The sequence below is a fragment of the Labrus mixtus genome, chromosome 10 (assembly GCF_963584025.1).
Source record: "Labrus mixtus chromosome 10, fLabMix1.1, whole genome shotgun sequence".
In the NCBI taxonomy this organism is placed as follows: domain Eukaryota; kingdom Metazoa; phylum Chordata; class Actinopteri; order Labriformes; family Labridae; genus Labrus; species Labrus mixtus.
In genome coordinates this window covers 26519763-26541114 of record NC_083621.1, presented here as the reverse complement: position 1 = coordinate 26541114, position 21352 = coordinate 26519763, and the positions used below count along the sequence as shown (strand labels likewise).

The following is a 21352-nucleotide window of genomic DNA, read 5'->3' as shown; positions in this document are numbered from 1 at the left end:
ACAAATGAGCTGTGTCTGACCACGCCCCCTCTCTGGAGAGGGATGTGTCTCAGGCTTTCTTGCACCATGCCCTTATGTTTACTGTGAGAAAGCAGACTCAGAGGGGCAGATCAAACACCTAGCTTTGGGAGTGTCACCCACCTGGGGGAGGGGTTACTGCCCTTTGTGATGTCATGAAGGGAACATTACATTTTCAGAAAAGTGGAGCAGGCAAAAGATGGAGAGGACAGACTTTTCTCATAATTAAGGAGTTTGCAGAAGGACTAGAGACACATATGAGTGTTATAACAACATGGTGAAGTGTATTTTGCACAATATGTGACCTATATATATTGTATAATATTACTACAATACTATAATATTGTCACTGCTCACCTTTTATGTGATCACACATCAGTTTAGTCAATCACACAACACAGGTGTCAATTAACCAAATACTTTTTTGGCTGACGACTTTTCAAACATGAAACAACAGTAATTAAAAAATACTAACTTCAGCAAAGCAGGAATTGCTGCCTACCAGTCCAACAGATAATATTTATTCACCATGAACAAATCACAAATATACACTTGTTCTGCCAAAAAAGAACAGAAAAACATGTGAATGACAACTGAAAATTGAGTTCAGCTGTATGAAAGAGATATTTAAAAACAGGCTTCATACTTCCCAATTATACTATATTAAAAATGTTTGTTATCTGTCGGCCAAGTTTTTTTCCTCCTATGAAGACGGACAGCTTCACATAAATGAGTTACCAATTGTGTAAACATAATTTTCACAAGAACACGTTGATTTCTGATTTAATTAGTATGGCTTGAATTAAATGTCTCTGACATTTCAAGAAGTAACACACACACACACACACACACACACAAACACATACACGCACACACACGCTCTACACAGTGTAGAACAAGATTGTTCCCTGCAAGAAGCACATATGGACTTAAATACAACACACACTGAGTCATCTGCTTTTTAACATCAGTGAGCCCCTGCTCCCGCCTGCATGAAGAGGTCTAATTAGCTGTTTTTGACACTACTGTGACACACAGCCCTCAGGGGGAAGAAGACGAGTGCTTGCTAGTTCAAGGAGGTTTTGGTATGGAGAGGGAGGGAGAGGGAGATGAGGGTGGTGGGGAAAGTTAAAGAGGGTGAGAATGAAGCACAAAAAGGTGTATACAAAATTCATTATAGACTGTTTCATTTGAAGATCTAGGTGGGAAAGTCCACCGATGCTAAAGTTGTGTATTAACTTGTTGTTCAAATTCTGCAAAACATATCTGGTGGAGGACTGAGCTGCCACTGATCAATTGCCCTCTTGTTTTCTGGATTCATGTTTCACAATTTGCATCTCGTATCCACATTTAATGCTGCTGCCTGGCTTATTGTATGTAGGACGTTTCAGATAGCGTTCAATTTGCAGTTTCAGAAACCCAACAACAGTCACACACCACTGCATAGGGTTTGGTTTGCAAATTTCTGTTTCATTTATGCAGGTTTTTTGAATTCCTGGCCTGCTCAATTCAGTTGAATAATACTTTTTGTCTTCTGATCCTGTTCAGTTTGACTTTGTGAAATTGCTGGACGGAAAGGCGCTGCCAAGGTCCTTGACTGATCCTGTCTCAACTGCCAAAGCTCCCAAAGGCCTGCTGCTGAGTGGCCTCCAAGAAACAGGCTTCATAGAGTACATGGACCCCGGCACCTGGCACCTCGCTCTGTACAATGATGGACGTAACCTGGAGCAAGTGTTGCTCCACAGCACCCCTATAGGTAAGAGGACGTATTACAGATTCAATGACACTGGTAGCTTTTTTCACTCTCTTCCATGTACATGTGGTGTTAGGATGATCATTTGTTCTTCTTTGACAGTTTATCAAATTGTTTTATGACTGTCACTGTTGGTAACTCAGGGTCACGTCACTCTCTTGTCCTTCCCTCCTTCATCTGTTGATGTACAAAGAATATAAGGACATAGCCAAGTGCAGTTTGAAACTCATTGACATTTGAAGGGAACTTTTCCTCTTATAGGAGTGAGCTTGGCATGGCAAGTGACAGCCATTGGAAAGAGGAGGACAGCTCCTGTAGTAATGACAGGGCTTGCTAACTGCAGCTCATTGCTATGACACACACGGATGGCAGTGTAAATTGAAGGATGTGAATAATGCAGGAGTATGTGGCCGAATATAGACAAGTGGATAATTACCAGGGCAGTTTCTTCACTCCCACTTTGTCCAGCACTCCTTATGAGAATACAGTGTTGAAATAACAAAAAAAAAGAAATGTAGGGGAATGTAGTCTTGCAGTACCCTCATGGTAATTTGTATGAAACTCATAGGTGATGCAGCAATTACAGAGCGTGCAATCTGATAAACAGATAATGAGAAGCACTCCATGAAGCACACTCTGTTGGGATTTTCGTCCTGCTGACTTGTAAGTGGCCATGCATTATTTAGTTTATATGTTATTCAGTGGAGGATCAGCAAAACTGCAACCGAACTTTTTGCAGTCCTTAAATGCTAAATATGTATCAACAACCTCTACAAAGACACCGTGGAGAGCCAATCATTACACAGCTCGGTCGTGTAAAAACATTGCTGTGAAAACATCTTTGATCCTCATATTGACACACGCCTTTATGTAATGACTGACAGCATGCGACAGCTAAACACAGATTTTTTTTTTTGAGAGCTGTCAAACATTGTTGAGTCGCGTGCTGTCTGTGAGAGTCTGGAACATACCAAACCTATTTTGAGCTCATGTGTCATGTGCTAAACAGGAAACGGCAGCGGTTACAAAGACAAACTTTTCTGTTCCTTTTCATTAATCAGACAAATATGGATCCACCAGATAGGCTCAGAATAGCAGCTGCTAGTCCAATGAGGTTCTCTAAACTATTCATCAACTGATTTAGCCTTAAAGGGGTCAAACAATATACACTGAAGTCAAAGGGTTAGGGTGATTTTGATGGCCATTTGCACCGCTAACAAGGATTAGGAGCAGGATGCAGTGTTTCAAAGGAGGACAGTATAGAATCCTAATAAAGAGACATAGTATGCTGTAGCCGAGAGTGGAGCTTTGTAAGGAGACAAGGGGGAAATGAGATGATCTCTGACGGGAAATTGAGTTTTCCTGTAGCAAGTAGTAACTGGATACAGCCAGGAAAAAAAGAGAGTAAAGGGAGAGCTAAAGACTGCCATGAAAGAAATGGACTAAAATAAAATCAATAAAATGTATTAGTAGAACAAAGGAATATTCAAGAGCATAAAAAATGTTAAAACACGGGAAATCAACTGTATAGAAATGCTTGTTTTCACCATAACAAGGGAAGCACTCTGTGTACGATGGTGGTGGAATTCAATATTGTGTTGTGTTATTAGGTTTGTGGTTGCATGAGAAAGAGAGAAACGTCACAGGCTATCACGGCAATCCTCTTTATAGTAAAGGTAAAAAAAGAACAAAGAAGTAAGTCTTGGCAGAAAAATCAAAGCCACGTGTGTTTGGTCAGCTGAAACCTGACCTGTATAAGTCACAAGACATTATGTTGCTCTGTCATCCCTTCACTGAACATTTCACTCTCTCACACACACACACAAACAAAAACAAGAAGCACACAGAAACGGTTTCATCTTCACTCTGAGCTCCTGAGCATGACCGACACTCTTCTGCACATTCCTGATATAAAACACTGTAATATGTGCTGAGATGTGTAGACAATCTATTTACATGTCTCAGTGGTTTTAACTACTAATGGTCCAGATGCAAATGTTGAAAATAAATATTAAGTGATGTAAACATTATCTGCTTATTTTAAAATATAGATTGAAATCCAGTTTTCAGACTTCTGAATTCTTTAACTGAAAACACGAGGGCTGTCAGCATTAAAGGACCATTATGTAAGATATCTACTGAATGAAATCATAAAATAATTGATCTTACTATATGATCAGACATTAAGGAAACATGTTATGTTGAAGTGCTGGCTTCTCTGACAACAATGCAGCAGCCAGTATGTCCTCCTTCTAACTTTAGATTCTGCTCCTGAATGCTCTGGATTTGTTTGGACCAGAAAGGGTAGGCGGTTTTAAGGCACCCCCACACAGCCGTTTTGGACGCCCCTCAGTTTGACAGGCAAACGGCAAACCAACAGGTGTTGCAGTGAGAAAAGCAGGCAAGCAAAGTGATTCAGATAGAAGTGATTCTAACCGACTTAAAAAGCCTCTGCATGTTTCTAATAAGCTCCACGATCAGAAACGTGCTCAAACTAGGATCAATATTGGAGATGCTTTCGACTCTGGGGAGGAGGAACAGCTCTCTCTCCACTGTTTTTAATTGGTAACTTAATATCCACCTTATGACATCAAACATTTCATTTTTACCGTTCCTTTGAGCTGTTTTAATTTAGTGTTTGATCTGTAACAAGTTCCTTTTTCCTACCAGAAATTCTAACTTTATTTCAAAATAGAAGCAGCGTTGAATTCAAACAGTGAGTAAAGTACTCTCTTACATCTTAAGACTGTAAAAAATTCAAAATAAAAGCCTGACAATTTTTAGTCTTAAAAGCGAAATAATGTAATTTAAAACATGTGATAATAAAGGTGATTAATCGGGATTAACTATCGACATTTGCTAATTAATAGCGGTTTAAAATTGTAATCGTGTGACAGCAATAAAAAAAGTATCTGTGGATGCAGAGGAAATCTTTTTTTTCTCCTCCGCTGTTATCGACATTTACATGTGACCCATAAAAAGCTCCAGCTTAATGATTTCTCCATTTTCCCTACCTCCACTCCAGCCTTCTTTTAATTCTCCTCAGCTCGTACCCAGGCTAGGTGTCGCCTCCTGCAGTGCTATTAATTATGCTTAATTGCTATACTTCAGCTTCCATCGCACGTTCTCTCCAATATTTTATCTTAAACAAAATGACCGAAAGAGAACGAGAGAAAGTTTTGTGTAGAGAGCTGGAACTTTATCAAAATCGGTGAAAAATTAAAGACAAGGTGGTAAGCTGCTGTAGCGGCTGGATACTTCTAGTTTGCTCAGCAGCCATTTAATTTTTTTAAAATTCATAACGCTCGAGGGTCATAAAGCATGGCTGGAACTTTACGGGCTCATAAAGTACAATTGGAATGCTTATTTGACCAATCATATCACTTGGCTGTAAGGACCTATTTTATAATAGCATTTAACTGCAATAACTAATGGCATGAGTGATTTCTAACTGGAAAGGGTTTAGTCAGTGGAAAGAGGAAGACACACACACACACACACACACACACACACACACACACACACACACACACTGTAAACCATGACAAATAAAGACATGGCTCACCATACATTACCTGTTAATTGCCTTGAGATTTTTATGGTTGAGACATTGACCCGAGAGATACGAAGCTTATATCACTGTGACAGCGCTGCACCTTACAGCCTCGTGAGCAATCTGACGGATCTCTCCTCTCCTGTGGTTTAAAAAGAACCACGTGACCTTGCAGATGAGGTTTTGTTCAGTGCATGTGTCAGGTGCCAGATACAATATTGGAATTTGTGCATGTGATGCTTTTTTTTTTTTTTTTTTTACAAAAGCGAAAGAGACGGATATGGAAAAAAGGTTTGAGAGTCCTCCTGACTGTGTGGGAGAAAAGATGATTGCCACTCCTTCTCTCCATCAGAGTGACAATGACAGGTGATGGAGGTGAAAATGACTTTGGTTTTTCTGTAGTGATGCGCCACTGTGGAGGATAACGCCGTGCTGTCGGCTACTGGCGGGGCCCGTCTCATTAGCATGTGTCACACACGCCTCAAGGCGGGTGGCACATAATAACTTTGCGAGGATGTGTTTGTAATTGCGTGTGTGAGCAAGCCATGCCACTGAAGGATTTGTCAAGCCATGCTCCCTGAACAGAGCGAGCCAGGGGACTGCGGTGGTTTGACTCTGGAGCCGGTCCCACGTTTAAAAAGGAGGGAGCAGGACGGCACAGGGTCAAATAAAGGATGACACTCCTGACACTCATTTTAATTACTCTATCTAGTGTAGAAAGAGCTCTGCTGGCACCAGACTGCAAAACCGCACAGTTCAAATCCTCTGCCAGCCTCTCGGTACCTTTTCCTCCAGAATCTTCCATCTCGTGTAGAGCTGACAGAGCGCAGTATATAGGGCTCAAAAAGCAGAGAAGTGCTCCTCCTCTCTATCTGTCTTTGCCATGCTGCCTGTACTCAGCGAATGAGTAGTGACATGATGGACATATCAATGGGAGAGAAGGAGAATGGTGAAAGGAAGGCAGCTAATTGAAGTCCAATGGAGGAGTATGACGAAACCCTATAGCCTACAGAAAGGATGTGATGAAACACTCATCCGGATCAGACAAAGCCGTGGTAGGAACACGCATCACATTGCTCTTCACCACAGTGAGAGTGCAGCTGTGTTAGCAACGCCGTTTCAGCCGGTCTCCACTTCCGCGCGCACTCACAATGTCACATTTTATGTTGTTCAATCCCGTTCCAAACTGCGCCCTTGTAAACAGTTTGTTGATTAAGCCTTGATGTTTGTAAATTTGCGTGCAGTGTGTTTTCCAACCTGTAATGCAGTATAATGTGCTTAGTGCTACTGAGTGTAAGTGAGTGCTTGGCCATTCCCCAGAGAGTGATAGCAGCTGGATCAGACTAATCTAATATAGCCCCTGAGTCTGGGGAGCCATCCATTGCTTATCAGATCTCTCATTCAATAACCCAGAGCTATGCCAGCGTATGGAGCTACATGTGGAATATCTTCAAGTTTTCTCTCTCTCTCTCTCTCTCTCTCTCTCTCTCTCTCTCTCTCTCTGCCCTTTATGTCTGATTCTTGAATGTGTATGCTTTTGTCGCTTCAGACTCAATGGATGGGTGCTCCACGGACTGTAATGGAAATGGAGAGTGTGTGGCTGGACACTGCCACTGCTTTGCTGGATTCTTGGGTCCTGACTGTGCCAAAGGTAAGAGATATCTGATAAGGCTACTAATGGTTAATACTATTGGTAACAGATACAATTAGAATAAATTAAAAAACGAGTTTGCCTCTCAATGTTCTTTACAACCCAATCAGTTCACCGACAGAAACACTCTAAAAACAATCAGCCCCGCTTCTCCCTCTTCCTTAACAGGAATTCAAATGTCCCCCCTTACCCACTATTACCTCTTGCGTCCATTTTTTGTATCCACTGTTAAGCAATTATAAGCCTCCCACACATCTGTGTTTTCACATTTAACACAGTCTTTGTGGATGAAAGGACATAACCTGTGCAGATGTTTAAAACATCTGCAGGAAGTGTAAAATTATATTGACAGCAACTTCAAAATCCCCTTTAAGGGCATAGAGTGGGAGTAACCAAAATTAAGAAGTGCATGAAAGAAAACCCTTCAAGAACAGTAGATGAGAGAAGATGTCATAACTTGAGAGGATCAAATACACATAATACTGAATTTATCATGCAAGCTTGGAGGGAAAAGTTATTTTTTTATGACTTCATTTGTCTGTGGTGACCAAAGTTCTGGATCTTACTTTAATAAAATGAGCAGCATTGTCTGTATATGATTTTTACTCATGAAAGAACAGGTCTGTCTGCAAAACAGTGTAGCGCATAGAATCTTTTTTGATCAGCAATAGTTTTATGATACAGAGTCAGACTAGGACAAAGCTACATCAGGCTCGTCCATGTCTCCATCTTTTTCCCCCCAGTTAATTTCCTCTGTTTAATTTCGCTCTCTTGCTTTGTTCCTTTGTTTTATAACATTTCTGTAGTTGTATCTGTCTCATTGTGTTGAAACAGCTGATCTGATATCACACCCTATGATTTATTTACGCTCATCATTTATTCATCCTTTCCCCTCATCTTTGCTCATTTGCCCGTGTTACAATATTCTCTGTCTGAAAAGCTAGACAACACATTTTGGCTAGATTATTACTGTGGAGTACATAGTGTTCAATTAAAGGAAGGATCAAACAAACACATAACTCAATGCTTGTGCACATGGACCCAGGGCCTTCATTGCAAAATGATCCCAGAAAGAAGCCGAACCATCGTGTTAATCCTTGTGACATTTGGAGCCTTGAAGCCTTCTCTGGCTGCAAAGGAGGATGGGAGGTGGTGGGGTGTAACTGTCAGTGCATCATCAGACACTCGCTGATTTTATTCTACCTGGCTGTCATTACATTAGCCACACAGCTCTCCATCTCTGCATGGAGATAGGTCTGCTCTCCACTCGCATTCTATAAACCCCTAATGCTCCATTTCCTAATCTTCAGTTTTCACAATTGTTTTCACGGCCTGTTCTGAGCAAGTGAGGTGACGTTGGGGGGATTTTCTACAATTCCTGGGTTGCCGTGGTAGCCAGGCTCAGGTGGTGCTTGAGTAAATTGAAACAGCGTGAGGGATAAACTTGAGTGTGTGTGTATTTGTGCGCATGTGTGCGTGTGTGTGTCTGAGAGAAAGAAAGAGAAGGAGACTGGGGCTGCTTAAGGATTTGCTGAATCCGCGCACTAGCTGAGATAAGAGAGCGTAGCTCCACTCACGGTAGGTTACTGCGGTCTCCCAGCTAATATACCGCAGCACTGTGTGTGTGTGTGTGTGTGTCTGTGTGTTCTACTGAATATGTGGATGTAATCTTTGTTTGTCCTTTTGCAGATTCGTGCCCCGTTTTGTGCAGCGGTAACGGCGTGTACGAGAAAGGACGGTGTGTGTGCCTTGCAGGGTGGAAAGGGGCAGAGTGTAATGTGGAGGAAGGTCAGTGCATCGACCCTACCTGCTCCAACCACGGCTCCTGCATCCAGGGAATTTGCATATGTAGTCCAGCCTACAAGGGGGTTAACTGTGAACAAGGTATGTACCGACACACTCGATAAAGGAACGTCTGCGTAACAAAACCGGCTTCTCTTGCAGATCCTGGAAGTGTTTTAATAGAACCAAGTTAAATCAGTCAAGTCTGTTTTAATTTGCATAACCCAAAATCTCCAATCACAAATGTATGATTACAAAAAACAAACATGAACAGCATGGGATACCATCTGTCATCTGGTGAATAAAAAACTTAAAAACTGGAAACTTGCATGGCTTCTCTAGGCAGAAACTGTGCCCGCATACACCCTGATTCCAGCTGCAGCAGATAGACTTTTACAGACTATCCAGCTCCGAGGAGCAGGCAGACGACAGGCAGTTAGTGACTAGTTTGAGAACTTAGTGGAACATCTATCAGCTAAGGACAAGCATCATTTTCTAAGGGATTAGTGGAGACCAAAACAGAAAAAAAAATAAACATTTCATTTTTCAGGTATTGATTAATAAGAGACAATTAACTTAAAATATGTTGGTGTTTTTTCTTTAATTTTCTTCTTCTTGTGGAAAATATCTAATAGTTTAACTTTATGATTTAATTTACCATTAAACTTGAAGTAGTGATACAAAAGCTGCTATAAAGTTTTCTACATTAAATGTCCTTCTCTGTTTTAACTTTGTCCCCAAAAATCTAAAAACCAGATCAGTCAAAATCAGTGGAACTTTCTTTTGTCACGAAAGGAACTAAAAGTCTGGCAAGAAGGATGTCTTCAACAGGAAATGATTTAAAAACAGTCCTTACAACTTGTGCCAAAATAATAAAATGATTACAGATCTAATGCAGCCTTTTTCCTGCAGCGTCAGGAGAGATTGTTGTCTGTTCAATCATGACCACAGTCCAATGGAAATACGTGTTTAAAACATTTTTACCCTCAAAGGAGGCAAAAAAGTCAAATTAAAGGAATCACTTCAATAACCTTATTTTTCTTTAAACAATTAATTAAACTAAGAAGTTAAATGTTCTATCAACATGGCTCTTATAAGCTTATCACTATGAGAGGAAAGCTCTTTTTTCTATTAACCTAAAGATTTTTCTATAGTGTTAAAAAGCTGAGTGTTTCCAGGCAACAAAAGCACACACACAAAATATATATGAATCTCTTTTCCTACACATGCCACATTATGGAGTGTCCAAAACAACTGAACCTGTTCTTAAAAGAACAACTTTGTGAATATTTACTGCACATTTTCTAATATTCAATATTTTTATATTTACTGTATATATACATATATACATATATGTAGCCAAAGGCAGAGACAGACTACAATGACCACGGGATGATTTGACAAAAGATGAGTGATTCAGGTTGCTCAGGTAACTGAGGCTGCATGCTCTTGTGCAGGAATCGGCATTGGGCCTTGACCGTATCCTCCACCTGAACGCATCTATTGTAAAACCACCTAATAAATTAGCCAAAACAAAGCCATCATATTTTCAACAATTAGGATCTCACAGTTGATCGTAATATAACTGCACAGCTGTCCGGACACCTGCCCTGCTGTTGCCTTCAGTATCTCAGACTGGAGAGAGTGAATCAGGTGTTTGACCTTGAGGGGTGGAGCTGAGCTGAACAGTGCTGAGCTTTGGCTTGGACTCAGAGCTGTAATTACACACAATAACACGGCATAGCAGAGGCAACCATGACACCCCCCCCACCCCACCCCCCCTCCCTCCCTCCCTCCCGCACACACACACACACACACACACACACACACACACACACACACACACACACACACACACACACACACACACACAGACCAAGCCATTTCACCCCTTATCAAAGCCTCAGTTCTAAGTGTCCTATGAAGTGTAATGTTGTGGAACAGATACAGGGATTGTAGCGAGGGTTGTTAACTCCTGGATGGGATGCAAAGAACACTGCTTTCATACTCGGTGAACTGATGATTATAATGAGGCAGGCATCCCCCCCTCCATGAGCCCCTCCTCTCCTCCGCCCTTGCACTCCCTCCCTTCACCTCCTACTCATTCTTGCTTTCCCTTTTGTCCTCTCTCGCCCCGCAGTGGACTGTGTAGACCCTCAATGTGGAGGGCACGGCGTGTGTGTGCGAGGGGAGTGTGTGTGCTCGGCAGGCTGGGCAGGAGTGAGCTGTGATGATCCGCTGCCAGCCTGTCAGGAGCAGTGTTCAGGACATGGCACCTATCTCCCTGAGTCAGACACCTGCGCCTGCCAGCCCAACTGGACTGGACCCGACTGCTACACTGGTAAGACCCCAGGATTATTGTTCACCCGCTCAAAAAACAACCAAAATTGCAACTGCACATCACTTGTTTTTCAGTGTTCTTGTAGCAAGAATGGTCTTGCCAGATACTATTTTCTGGGGATTTGATAGACATGAGAGAGAAATATGGATTGGAGCCACTCTGTGAAGTGGGTGTGAGGTTGTGTGTGTTGTGTTTTTTTTGCACACTCTCTTCATGCTGGTTGTAAATGAGATTTCCCCCTCATGACTGTCTGACAGCAGCACTCTGGAGCCCCCCTTCCCCTCCCGATAGCACTTATTGTACTGTGCATTTATACTCTAACAGACATATACTCAAGCACAAAAGAACATCTACGATCATTTGCGTGAACACACACACTTAAAAACACATAGTGACATATTCCCTTCAGCTAAAAGAGGGGGGAAAAGACAGCGAGAAAAAGGGAAAATGCCTCTTAGTTTCCCTTTGCCGCGAGGCCTTCGAGACACTCTGACTCTGAGGAACACTCAGATTGTTTTGTAGAAGCTTGCTGATTTTGATTGCATACTCCTTTACCTGCATGCTACATACTTGTTAGTAGATGTTAAAGATATAGAAAAAAGTTTAAAATATTTTCTTTCTACCTTGATACACCCTGCCTGCGTTAAAAGAAAGTAGATCTATATCTATAGGTAAGAATAAGCTGTGGGCTGTTTGTCATTGCATCATGAAAGTGAAGCACATGTACTGGTGTCTAAAGTATAGAATGCAGTACTCTGCAGTACACCGTGAGGAGAGTGTCCTTGTCCTTGCAGTGTAGCCTGACTGAGAGGAAAAGAGCCATTATAGCGCTGACTTTCATCCGTTTCCACCACACTAACTTAACACTGGGGATGGGAGGGAACCATTTTACCATGCACACCAATGATTTGCGGGCAATTGGCATTAGCTACTGCTCTCAGGTGCATGCATGCCTTATTATAGTGATATAGCCCGTGATAATGATATACTGTGGTTGAATATCTGAGATATGAGTGGCCTCTCTCTACCTGCCGGGGTTTTAATCAAAAGGGCCGAGCAATCCGACGTCCTGGTCTTGTTGAAGCATAGCTAAGCTAATGTATTTCTAATCGAGAACTGAAAAACTCTCCAACTTTAATCCACTTTTACCTCCCTCTCCATGCTATGTATATTTAAATTAAAATAACTTTTTACTGCAGCTGGATAAGTAGTCTTTGTGTGCCTCCAGCACTTTGCTCTCTTTACTGATGGATGAGGCTTTGCTTTTGCAGAGAGAGAGAGAGAGAGAGAGAGAGAGAGAGGAGCGCAGAGAAACAGAAATAGACAAAAAGAGGTGGAAAGAATTTAAAAGTGATGTTGCAAAAAGAGAGAGAGGGAGGGGACGGAGTACTGCAAAGAGAAAGCTGACCGAAACAAAGATGGAGGGATGAGGAAAAAGAAAGGGTATTAACATACCTACCAAATCTGATCTAAATGTCAGAAAAGAATAATAGAACTGAATTGGAGTCCCTGTACTTTAAATATGCAGTGCAAATAGGAATCATTTGGCTGTTATTATAAGTCTATACACTCCTCCCCTCCTTCAGGGAGCTCAGCTATTAGAGGTGAGAAAAATTGTGCATTGTGAGAAAGTCGACTTTTTAGTCTCTGAGGTGATCCTTTTCAATCGCTTGTTTTTTCTCTCACATATATCCAATGGCACGCCCCCAACTCAGATTTTTAGCTTTTTTCCCCCCGTGTCTCTTTTACCGTTTTCTTCCACCATTTAATTCCACCATTTGTTCCCCTCCTTCTCATTCTCTCACTTACGCTTTTTTTTCTCTCTCACGCATACCCCCACCCACCTGTTTCGACAGAGCTGTGTCCTGTGCCATGTGGCAGCCATGGTGTTTGCTCAGAGGGCCAGTGCCAGTGTGAGGAGGGTTGGATTGGCGCCGCGTGCGACCAGAGAGCGTGCCATCCTCGCTGCGAAGAACACGGCCAGTGCCACGACGGGACATGCATCTGCCAACCTGGCTGGGAGGGAGAGCACTGTAACATTGGTGAGTACATGCACGTATGGAGTGTTGAATTATTCCTCGTTATATTCTGATCAATATGATTAATAGGAGGAAAAAGGTGTCGCTGTTGTAGGAATAATTTCCATTTACAATTTATTCTCTTACTAAAATCCTCACTTGTTGTCCTTCCACAGTTACTCACGATTTGGACGTTGTGGTGAAAGGTAATCTATTCTTATTTGGAATTGAATGTGACCCTTTAGCTTAATCAAAAATCCAACAGACTGGCCATGTGTGTATTTGTGTGTTAACAATGGGACACATCTTTTCAGACGGCTGCCCAGGGTTGTGCAGTGGGCATGGGCGCTGTACCCTGGAGCAGAGCGGCTGGCGCTGCGTCTGCCAGACTGGATGGAGTGGGCCTGGATGCAGCGTTGTCATGGAAACTGACTGCAGTGATGGAGCAGACAACGACGGAGGTGACACTCTAACATAATCTATCATTTTCTATCTCTTTCTCTCTCTTTTACCTCTTTCACTTCTTTTTCTGTGGCATATCGTCCATCGCTTCACCTCCTGTTTCTCCTGCTGAAAATCTGCTTCATTGTTCCTCCCCTTCATCTCTCTGCGCTGTCCCAGTCCTGCTGAGACTCCTGTAGAGTCTTGCTGGTCATTATTACACTGAATATGTATTTGTGTGTGTGCGGGTGGGTTTGTGTGTGTGTGTGCATGTGCAAGTCTTTGCAAGTGTGTGTGTGTGTGTGTTTTTTTCTATCACAGCTAAATGTCTAATATGCATACCACCTGCTAGGATAAAAGGCACTCAGAGAAATTGTCACAAGTCTAAATACAGCAAACCATGCAGAAAAAGAATCCTGCTTCTTTGGTTATGAGGTGTTTTGTGACAGGTGAGAGGTGTGTGTCGCTCACTCTCGTCGCTATGTTGTTCTATCCTCAGGTGAAGACACGAGAAAGGAACTTTTCCGTAGCAAGGAGCTCTGCTCATTACAATCATTTTCTTGCCATTACAGTCCAATCTAATGCTGTTCTCAGAAATGTTACAAGTCTAAAGGATATATTCCTCTCAACTGCGCCCATTACCTTTGAAAGTCCATCAAAAGTCCCTTATGGACGTGCCTTTTAAGTTGGTTCTGTAATCCATCATTGCAAACAGGGTAGGGTTGCTTTTGTTGGGAATGAAAGCTTTTTTTGTGTGTGGTTCCACGTTTGGTGATGAGTAGTGTTTGAATTGTTTCAAACAGCAGAAAGAAACCTCAAAAGCATATATTCTTTTTTGTAGTCCTGTTTCAGGTGGTGTGTGTGTGTGTGTGTGTGTGTGTGTGTGTGTGTGTGGGGGGGGGGGGGGGGGGGGTCTGATAGCTGCAGTATGCGTGGGCATATATGAGCGGCAGTGGAAGCTGTTCACCGAACGGGGCACAGTTTCTCAAAGATGGACCAGGATGTATATCTTAAATTTGTTAGCTTAATGCTAACACATACTGGAAAAAATTATTAGCATTGCGATAAATGTATCTTAAAACAATCTATCTGTAAACAATCTATTTTTAACTCAACAAACAACACCAAATGGACTTGAGCTTGTTTAGTGATTTTCCAGTCTTCTGACTACTCAAAGCACTTTTACACCGCAGGTCACACCTACACATTCACACACTGATGGTAGAGGTTGATATGTAGTGAGACCATCAGAAGTAACTAAGCATTCATACACGCTCACACGCAGCGGGAGCAACTTGTGGTCATGTTTCTTGCCCAAGGACACATCAGACATGTGGCTGAAGGATCTGGGGATCAAACCTCTGACCTTCCGGTTGAGAAACGACCGACTCTACCACTTATCCACAGCCGCCCCTATGCATTGGTACTCACAGGCATATGTTTCCTAAAGTCTGTGGAGACGAACTTGAAAAAAACTGCTGACTTTTGCTAGTCTGGTCTGCTGCTCTGATCCATCTTCATCAACAGCCAATGCTCCGATGAAGTGACACTCGCTCTTTGTGTCAGATCAAAGGGAGTATACCTCTGCTGCCTACTTTTGAGTGGTGGTGTGTAATGCGCTCAACTCATAAAGGGAGTCGATGGAGGCCCAGACTAACGTACTGGAAAACACCAGTTAGCAACATTAGATTAAATCTACATTTTGATTGCAGATAATACATTTGAGTCAATAACTAATCAATATTAACTTTACCTTTTAAAATTGAACATGTATGTCTAGCCTTTATTGAAAGCTAATTTTGATTAAAATAATCATATTCATTTTCCTCGTGGGGAGTGGGTTGGCGGCGCCCTAGCACTGATGAGTGGCAGCAGAAATGAGCAAGCAGCGGATGAAGTTGTTTTTCCCAAAATGTCTGACTCTTCATTAAATGACTTAGCCATTGACAGGCACAGAGTCGAACAGTCTGTGATATTGGTTGCATTATGGGAAGTGTAGGACCCTGTGTACATAGCTTGACGCTTATTTGAACTAAAGTCAGGATACTTCAGCCATTGCTTATTAACCGTCTCCTGTTGAAGTGACATAATGAACTGCTAGGCTTCCCTTTTAATACATTTCTATAAGTGTTTGGATTTGACGTTATATCTCCCATGTGTCGGCGTGAGCTGGCTAAGGTTACAGAGTGGGTGGATGAAGGGACAGCTTTTCTCTGTCAAACAAAAAAAATGCATTAAAATGTATATGGCACTTTATGCAAAGAGGAATATACATCCTGTATGGCATTAAATGGAAATATAATGCCATATGAATCTTGATCAACTTTTTCTAGTGTCAGTGCTGCAGGTATTAAACCTTTCAGCTTAGGGATGATTATGCTGGAGAATGACTAACAAAGCCGCATGGAGACCATTTACACTTCTCTTATCTTTCCATCCTACCTCTCTGCAGAGCCTTTCAAATACCATCATTTTCTGCTACACTATTCGGCCTTCTGCCTTAATTGGCAGATACACTGAAGGCTCTCATGGGCTTCTCTCACAGCAATCTTTTTGTCTCTGAAGATAGACAGAGATGGAAAGATGCTATCACAAGTAATCAGAGAATAAAGAGGAACTTTGAAGAAGGAGTTTCAATTATCCTGCCTGGATGAGAGCGAGGAGTATTGTTCTTTTTCTCTTGATTTTTTTTTTATTTTTGCTCGCACTAGGCAAAGTAATCACAGGCACATACATATTTATAGGTACTACTTGTGTCAAAAAAAATAAATGCTCTGCTTCTTTGTTTGTAACAATTAACAAGAACGCCTGCATAACAAGAGACAAACCTGTCCTGCTCTTTTAATGACAATGGTGTGAGAAATTCAATTAATAACAAAGCAGTGTATCTTATGGAAATCAAGCATTGTACTATGCTACCTTTGTAGGAGGAGGTTATAATAGAATATTGTTGGCCTTTGGCTCTGCACTCTGTGGTCAGATGCATTTAAATGTCAGCACTGTTTCCTGCCTTTTCAGAAACAGGCTTGAAATAGGAAACACAAATGCCAGCCGGGCCCCTATTACCTGCCGCCTGGCTTTGTGTGTGTGCGGCTCATTGTTTACGCCAGACTTCCAGAGTTCACGTTGGAAGAATGCTGCTGATTCAGGGCTGATTTATAGCACTAGATGCTTTAATTGTATGGTGATGGCCTCTAATGAATTGCTTTTGATTGATACTTGTTATAATGATGATGCATGAGCAGCTTATTGCTGTAGATTAGATTACCCCAGTGGAGTTTCTCACCGGCCGGCCGGCAGTCTCAAAATGAGTAGTGAGGTTTATGGGCTTTTCCGGTGCAGATATATACAGTACCATGGCCTTTATGATTTAAACTTCTTCTTATCCCCTTTAGTCACTCACATCTATTAAGTAGGTAATTAAATCAGCATAATAAAGATTTAGAAGGCTCACCTATATTAAGTGCAAAAATGTAAGCGCTCTCCAAACAAGCTACAGTGAGAAAAGAGATGAATGTCTAAATGATCATATTCCAGCTTTCTTTTCTCTCGTGTAAATCTGTGTCTCCCTTTCCCTTTCAGACGGCCTGGTGGACTGCGTGGACCCCGACTGTTGTGAGCAGCTGAGTTGCGGCTCCGACCCTCTGTGTCACGGTTCAGCTGACCCTTTGGCCCTGTTGAAGCAGAGCCAGCTGCCCCCCACCACGCCCCCCTCGCCCACCAACACACACACTCACAGCTTTTACCACCGCATACGCTTCCTCCTTGGCAAAGCAGCCACACACACTCTCCCTGGAGACGTGCCCTTTGATACCAGGTATGTGCTCGTTTACTTCTCCTGTGCCTGCAAGTGTGTGTGTGTGCATGCCAATGCTTCCATGTATTTGTTTTCTTACGACATCTGTGTCCTTGAGTTGTTCCGCATGTAAACCATGTTAAAGGAGAAGTCGATCATGAAGTGAATACATCTGTGTTAATGCATTGAATCCTCCATTACCTGATATTTGTTTAATGAGTGTGTGTTTGCATGTGAATAAAGACCTTAATGTGAGCACATGCCTCTGAAAACATCATAGCAGTCTATGTTCCCCTGGAGATGAGCAGGCAGTGCATTGTCCTTCAGTATCTGTATCAGGCTACAACTGTATACTCTGTTTGTTACATATGCATGCTTCATGTATCTCTCAGTTACACCAGTCATGAGGTGTCACCATTAATTTTTCAGAGTCCTCTTACTGCAATCTAAGAGAGGGAAAAAAACAACTCACCAACACGAGGATGACCTAGAAAGTTCAGATTAGAAACAAACTGGGATACTCCCCTGAAATATGGCAAAGTGCATTTTTTTCCCCTGCTTCACCCCCAGAATAAACAAATTAATTAATTATGTGGACGTTTTTTTTTCAGAAGGGAAAATCGATGGCAGCTTTCAGGGCAGTAACAAACGGGGCAATGCAGCCAACCGGCGAAACTATCTCATCCTTCATACATCCCTCTTATGAAACAGAACAAATAGAGTACTGTGATTGGTCCATAGGTTAGTGTACTGTGATTGGTCCATAGGTTACAGTACTGTGATTGGTCCATAGGTTAGTGTATGGTGATTGGTCCATAGGTTGGTGTACTGTGATTGGTCCATAGGTTAGTGTACTGTGATTGGTCCATAGGTTACAGTACTGTGATTGGTCCATAGGTTAGTGTATGGTGATTGGTCCATAGGTTAGTGTACTGTGATTGGTCCATAGGTTAGTGTATTGTGATTGGTCCATAGGTTAGTGTACTGTGATTGGTCCATAGGTTACTGTACTGTGATTGGTCCATAGGTTAGTGTACCGTGATTGGTCCAGAGGTTAGTGTACTGTGATTGGTCCAGAGGTTAGCGTACTGTGATTGGTCCATAGGTTACTGTACTGTGATTGGTCCATAGGTTACTGTACTGTGATTGGTCCATAGGTTAGTGTACTGTGATTGGTCCAGAGGTTAGTGTATGGTGATTGGTCCAGAGGTTAGTGTACTGTGATTGGTCCATAGGTTAGTGTACTGTGATTGGTCCATAGGTTACTGTACTGTGATTGGTCCATAGGTTAGTGTACTGTGATTGGTCCAGAGGTTAGTGTACTGTGATTGGTCCATAGGTTGGTGTACTGTGATTGGTCCATAGGTTACTGTACTGTGATTGGTCCATAGGTTAGCGTACTGTGATTGGTCCATATGTTGGTGTACTGTGATTGGTCCATAGGTTACTGTACTGTGATTGGTCCATAGGTTAGTGTATGGTGATTGGTCCAAGGTTAGTGTACTGTGATTGGTCCAGAGGTTTGTGTACTGTGATTGGTCCATAGGTCAGTGTACTGTGATTGGTCCATAGGTTAGTGTACTGTGATTGGTCCATAGGTTAGTGTATGGTGATTGGTCCATAGGTCCACAGGTCAGTGTACTGTGATTGGTCCATAGGTCAGTGTACTGTGATTGGTCCATAGGTTAGTGTACTGTGATTGGTCCAAGAGGGAAGTTATTTATACGTTATATAACACACTACAGTGTAGTGTGTGTGTGTATGAGTGTGTGTGTGTGAGTGTGTGTGTGTGTGTGTGTGTGTGTGTGTGTGTGTGGTGTGTGTGTGTGTGTGTGTGTGTGTGAGCTCAACTCATGTCTGTCTTAATCCATCTTCATTTGACCAGTTCCACGATTATTCTAGATTTAAGCAGTGTATTTTACACTCTACACACAAAATCAAGATGGATATTTCAAAACAGTCGATGTGACTGATAGCTTAAGGGCTATTTAAAGAACAACACAGCCTCTTTTTTGCTGCAGGTACCACTGTCAGTGTAATATAAACATGATGTGAGATTTTCGTTTTCATATGACAGGGTGTTGAAAGGTTTTACTGTGGGTGAAGCTATATTTATGGTCCTTGTATCCTGGCAATCTCTGGCAGATTTCTCAGTGTGAAAGAAGGGAATTGTTCTGAGCGGAATAAACCCAGTTGCTTTTTCTTCATGCACAAGGTCGTTTGGCTAGCCCATCACAATATGCCTCTCTCTCCAAACAATGATTATGTTCTCCATCATTGTAAACCTGTCACCTCTCCCTCTCTTTGTGTACCTCTTTCCCTTCTGCTCTCTCTCTCTCTCTCTCTCTCTCTCTCTCTCTCTCTCTCTCTCTCTCTCTCTCTCTCTCTCTCTCTCTCTCTCTGCTTCCTGCCTTTGTTTTTCCAGTCGGGCGGCTGTGATTCGAGGTAGCGTGGCATTGCAAGACGGCTCTCCTCTTGTGGGAGTCAACATCACCTTCCCCCAACATCCAGAGTATGGTTACACTATCAGCAGGCAGGATGGGAGGTAAAGACACCCACAGCCTAAACACACAAAAAATGTGCTCCTCTTATTGTCCGTCTGCTTTAAGCTTATTTTATTTTTCTGTCATTTAAATCTAGTTTTGACCTGGTGACTTTGGGAGCGATGTCTATGACCCTGATGTTCCAGCGCCCACCCTTCCTGCCGCAGACACGCACCATTTGGACCCCTAACAACAACTTCCTGGTTCTGGATCAGGTGACCATGTCCAGAGAAGAAGCTCAACCTCCTAAATGTGACATCAGGAGTATCTTGAGTCCCTACCCGCTGGTCCTGCCCTATCCGCTTCCAAGATATACAGGTTCATGTGCGGAGAAGGGTCCAGCAGTACCCGAGCTACAGGTACAAAAATACTTGATTTGTGTAAAAGATAACAATGCACAGCTTTGTGTGTACAGATGACAGGCAGTATGAAGCGAAGGCTCAATTTGTAACAGGTGAACCACAAACCTACCCGGTCTCACAGGGTTTTGTAAATTTAGCCTGGTCCAGATTTGCATCATGTAAATAAAAAATGAAAAAAGAAATGCAAATGTGTTCTCCATCCATAAACTTCCTCTCCACCTTAGCAAATGAGGTGGTTGAAGGTCAGATGAGGAGGTCAGACTTGTGATTCTAAACAAACTCTCCAATGTGACTCCAAAGATTTTTTTTCAGTGTTACAAAATTCATCCTGAGCTTATTACAAGTCTTGGTATACAGAGAATCCATTTCTTTTTACCTTGACACACAACAGACCGCAGCAAATGTCACATCCAATCTTTTCTATGGTCACAAGATCCCTTTTGTGGCACAAGAAAGTGAAGTTTTGACTTGTAAATAGTATTGCTCACATCAACAACACATCGTCCTCACTTCAAAGATCAAGCTCATTTTACAGAATCAGCGGCGCTGGTATGAATAGAGCATCATAATGAAGGAACATTTTATCCTCATGACAAATAACACCTCGGGACAAACAGGCAGTGTGCAAAGAAAAAAGGAGGAACAGCACTCAGTGTTCCCAGCGAGCTGAGCAGAACTGACTGAATTCACCTGTGTTGATAATGGAATCAAAGCCTGAAAGCCCTTTGATGAAAATGTGGCGGCGATAGTCATCTTGGAGGTTATTTAATAAAAGTAAATCTTCAAATTAAATCTGATTTTAGACAAGAAGATATTAAAGTGGATGAATAAATGTTTGTCAAAACAGCTGATTAACAGATGATCAGAGAGTCCAGCATCACTTTGTTGCTCATCCTTTTGGCCTAGTCCACAATAAGGCGAGTATTTTTTTAAACTAAAGCGTTTTCCTCCTCTGTTTAAAAAAACAAACAATCCTGTCCACGATCACTAAATCCTCAAAGACATCTTTATATATATGAAAACGCAAAACACACTGTTAATGTCATGAGCACGCCAAGTCAAAAACCATTTCCTTGACATGCTAAAATGTTCTC

At 42.1% G+C, this 21352-nt stretch overlaps 1 protein-coding gene across 2 annotated transcripts in view; it reads left to right on the top strand.

Moving 5' to 3' along the window:
* tenm1 (teneurin transmembrane protein 1) overlaps positions 1 to 21352 on the top strand; it is a 168695-nt gene that overhangs the window by 85470 nt on the left and 61873 nt on the right. For both annotated transcript variants that reach the window (XM_061048927.1, XM_061048928.1), the window contains exons 8-17: positions 1567 to 1774; positions 6874 to 6975; positions 8665 to 8859; positions 10898 to 11098; positions 12955 to 13140; positions 13293 to 13322; positions 13431 to 13577; positions 17140 to 17374; positions 19779 to 19898; positions 19994 to 20255. In XM_061048927.1, coding sequence (XP_060904910.1) covers positions 1567 to 1774; positions 6874 to 6975; positions 8665 to 8859; positions 10898 to 11098; positions 12955 to 13140; positions 13293 to 13322; positions 13431 to 13577; positions 17140 to 17374; positions 19779 to 19898; positions 19994 to 20255 — 1686 coding nt within the window. The remainder of the gene's footprint in view (positions 1 to 1566; positions 1775 to 6873; positions 6976 to 8664; positions 8860 to 10897; positions 11099 to 12954; positions 13141 to 13292; positions 13323 to 13430; positions 13578 to 17139; positions 17375 to 19778; positions 19899 to 19993; positions 20256 to 21352) is intronic.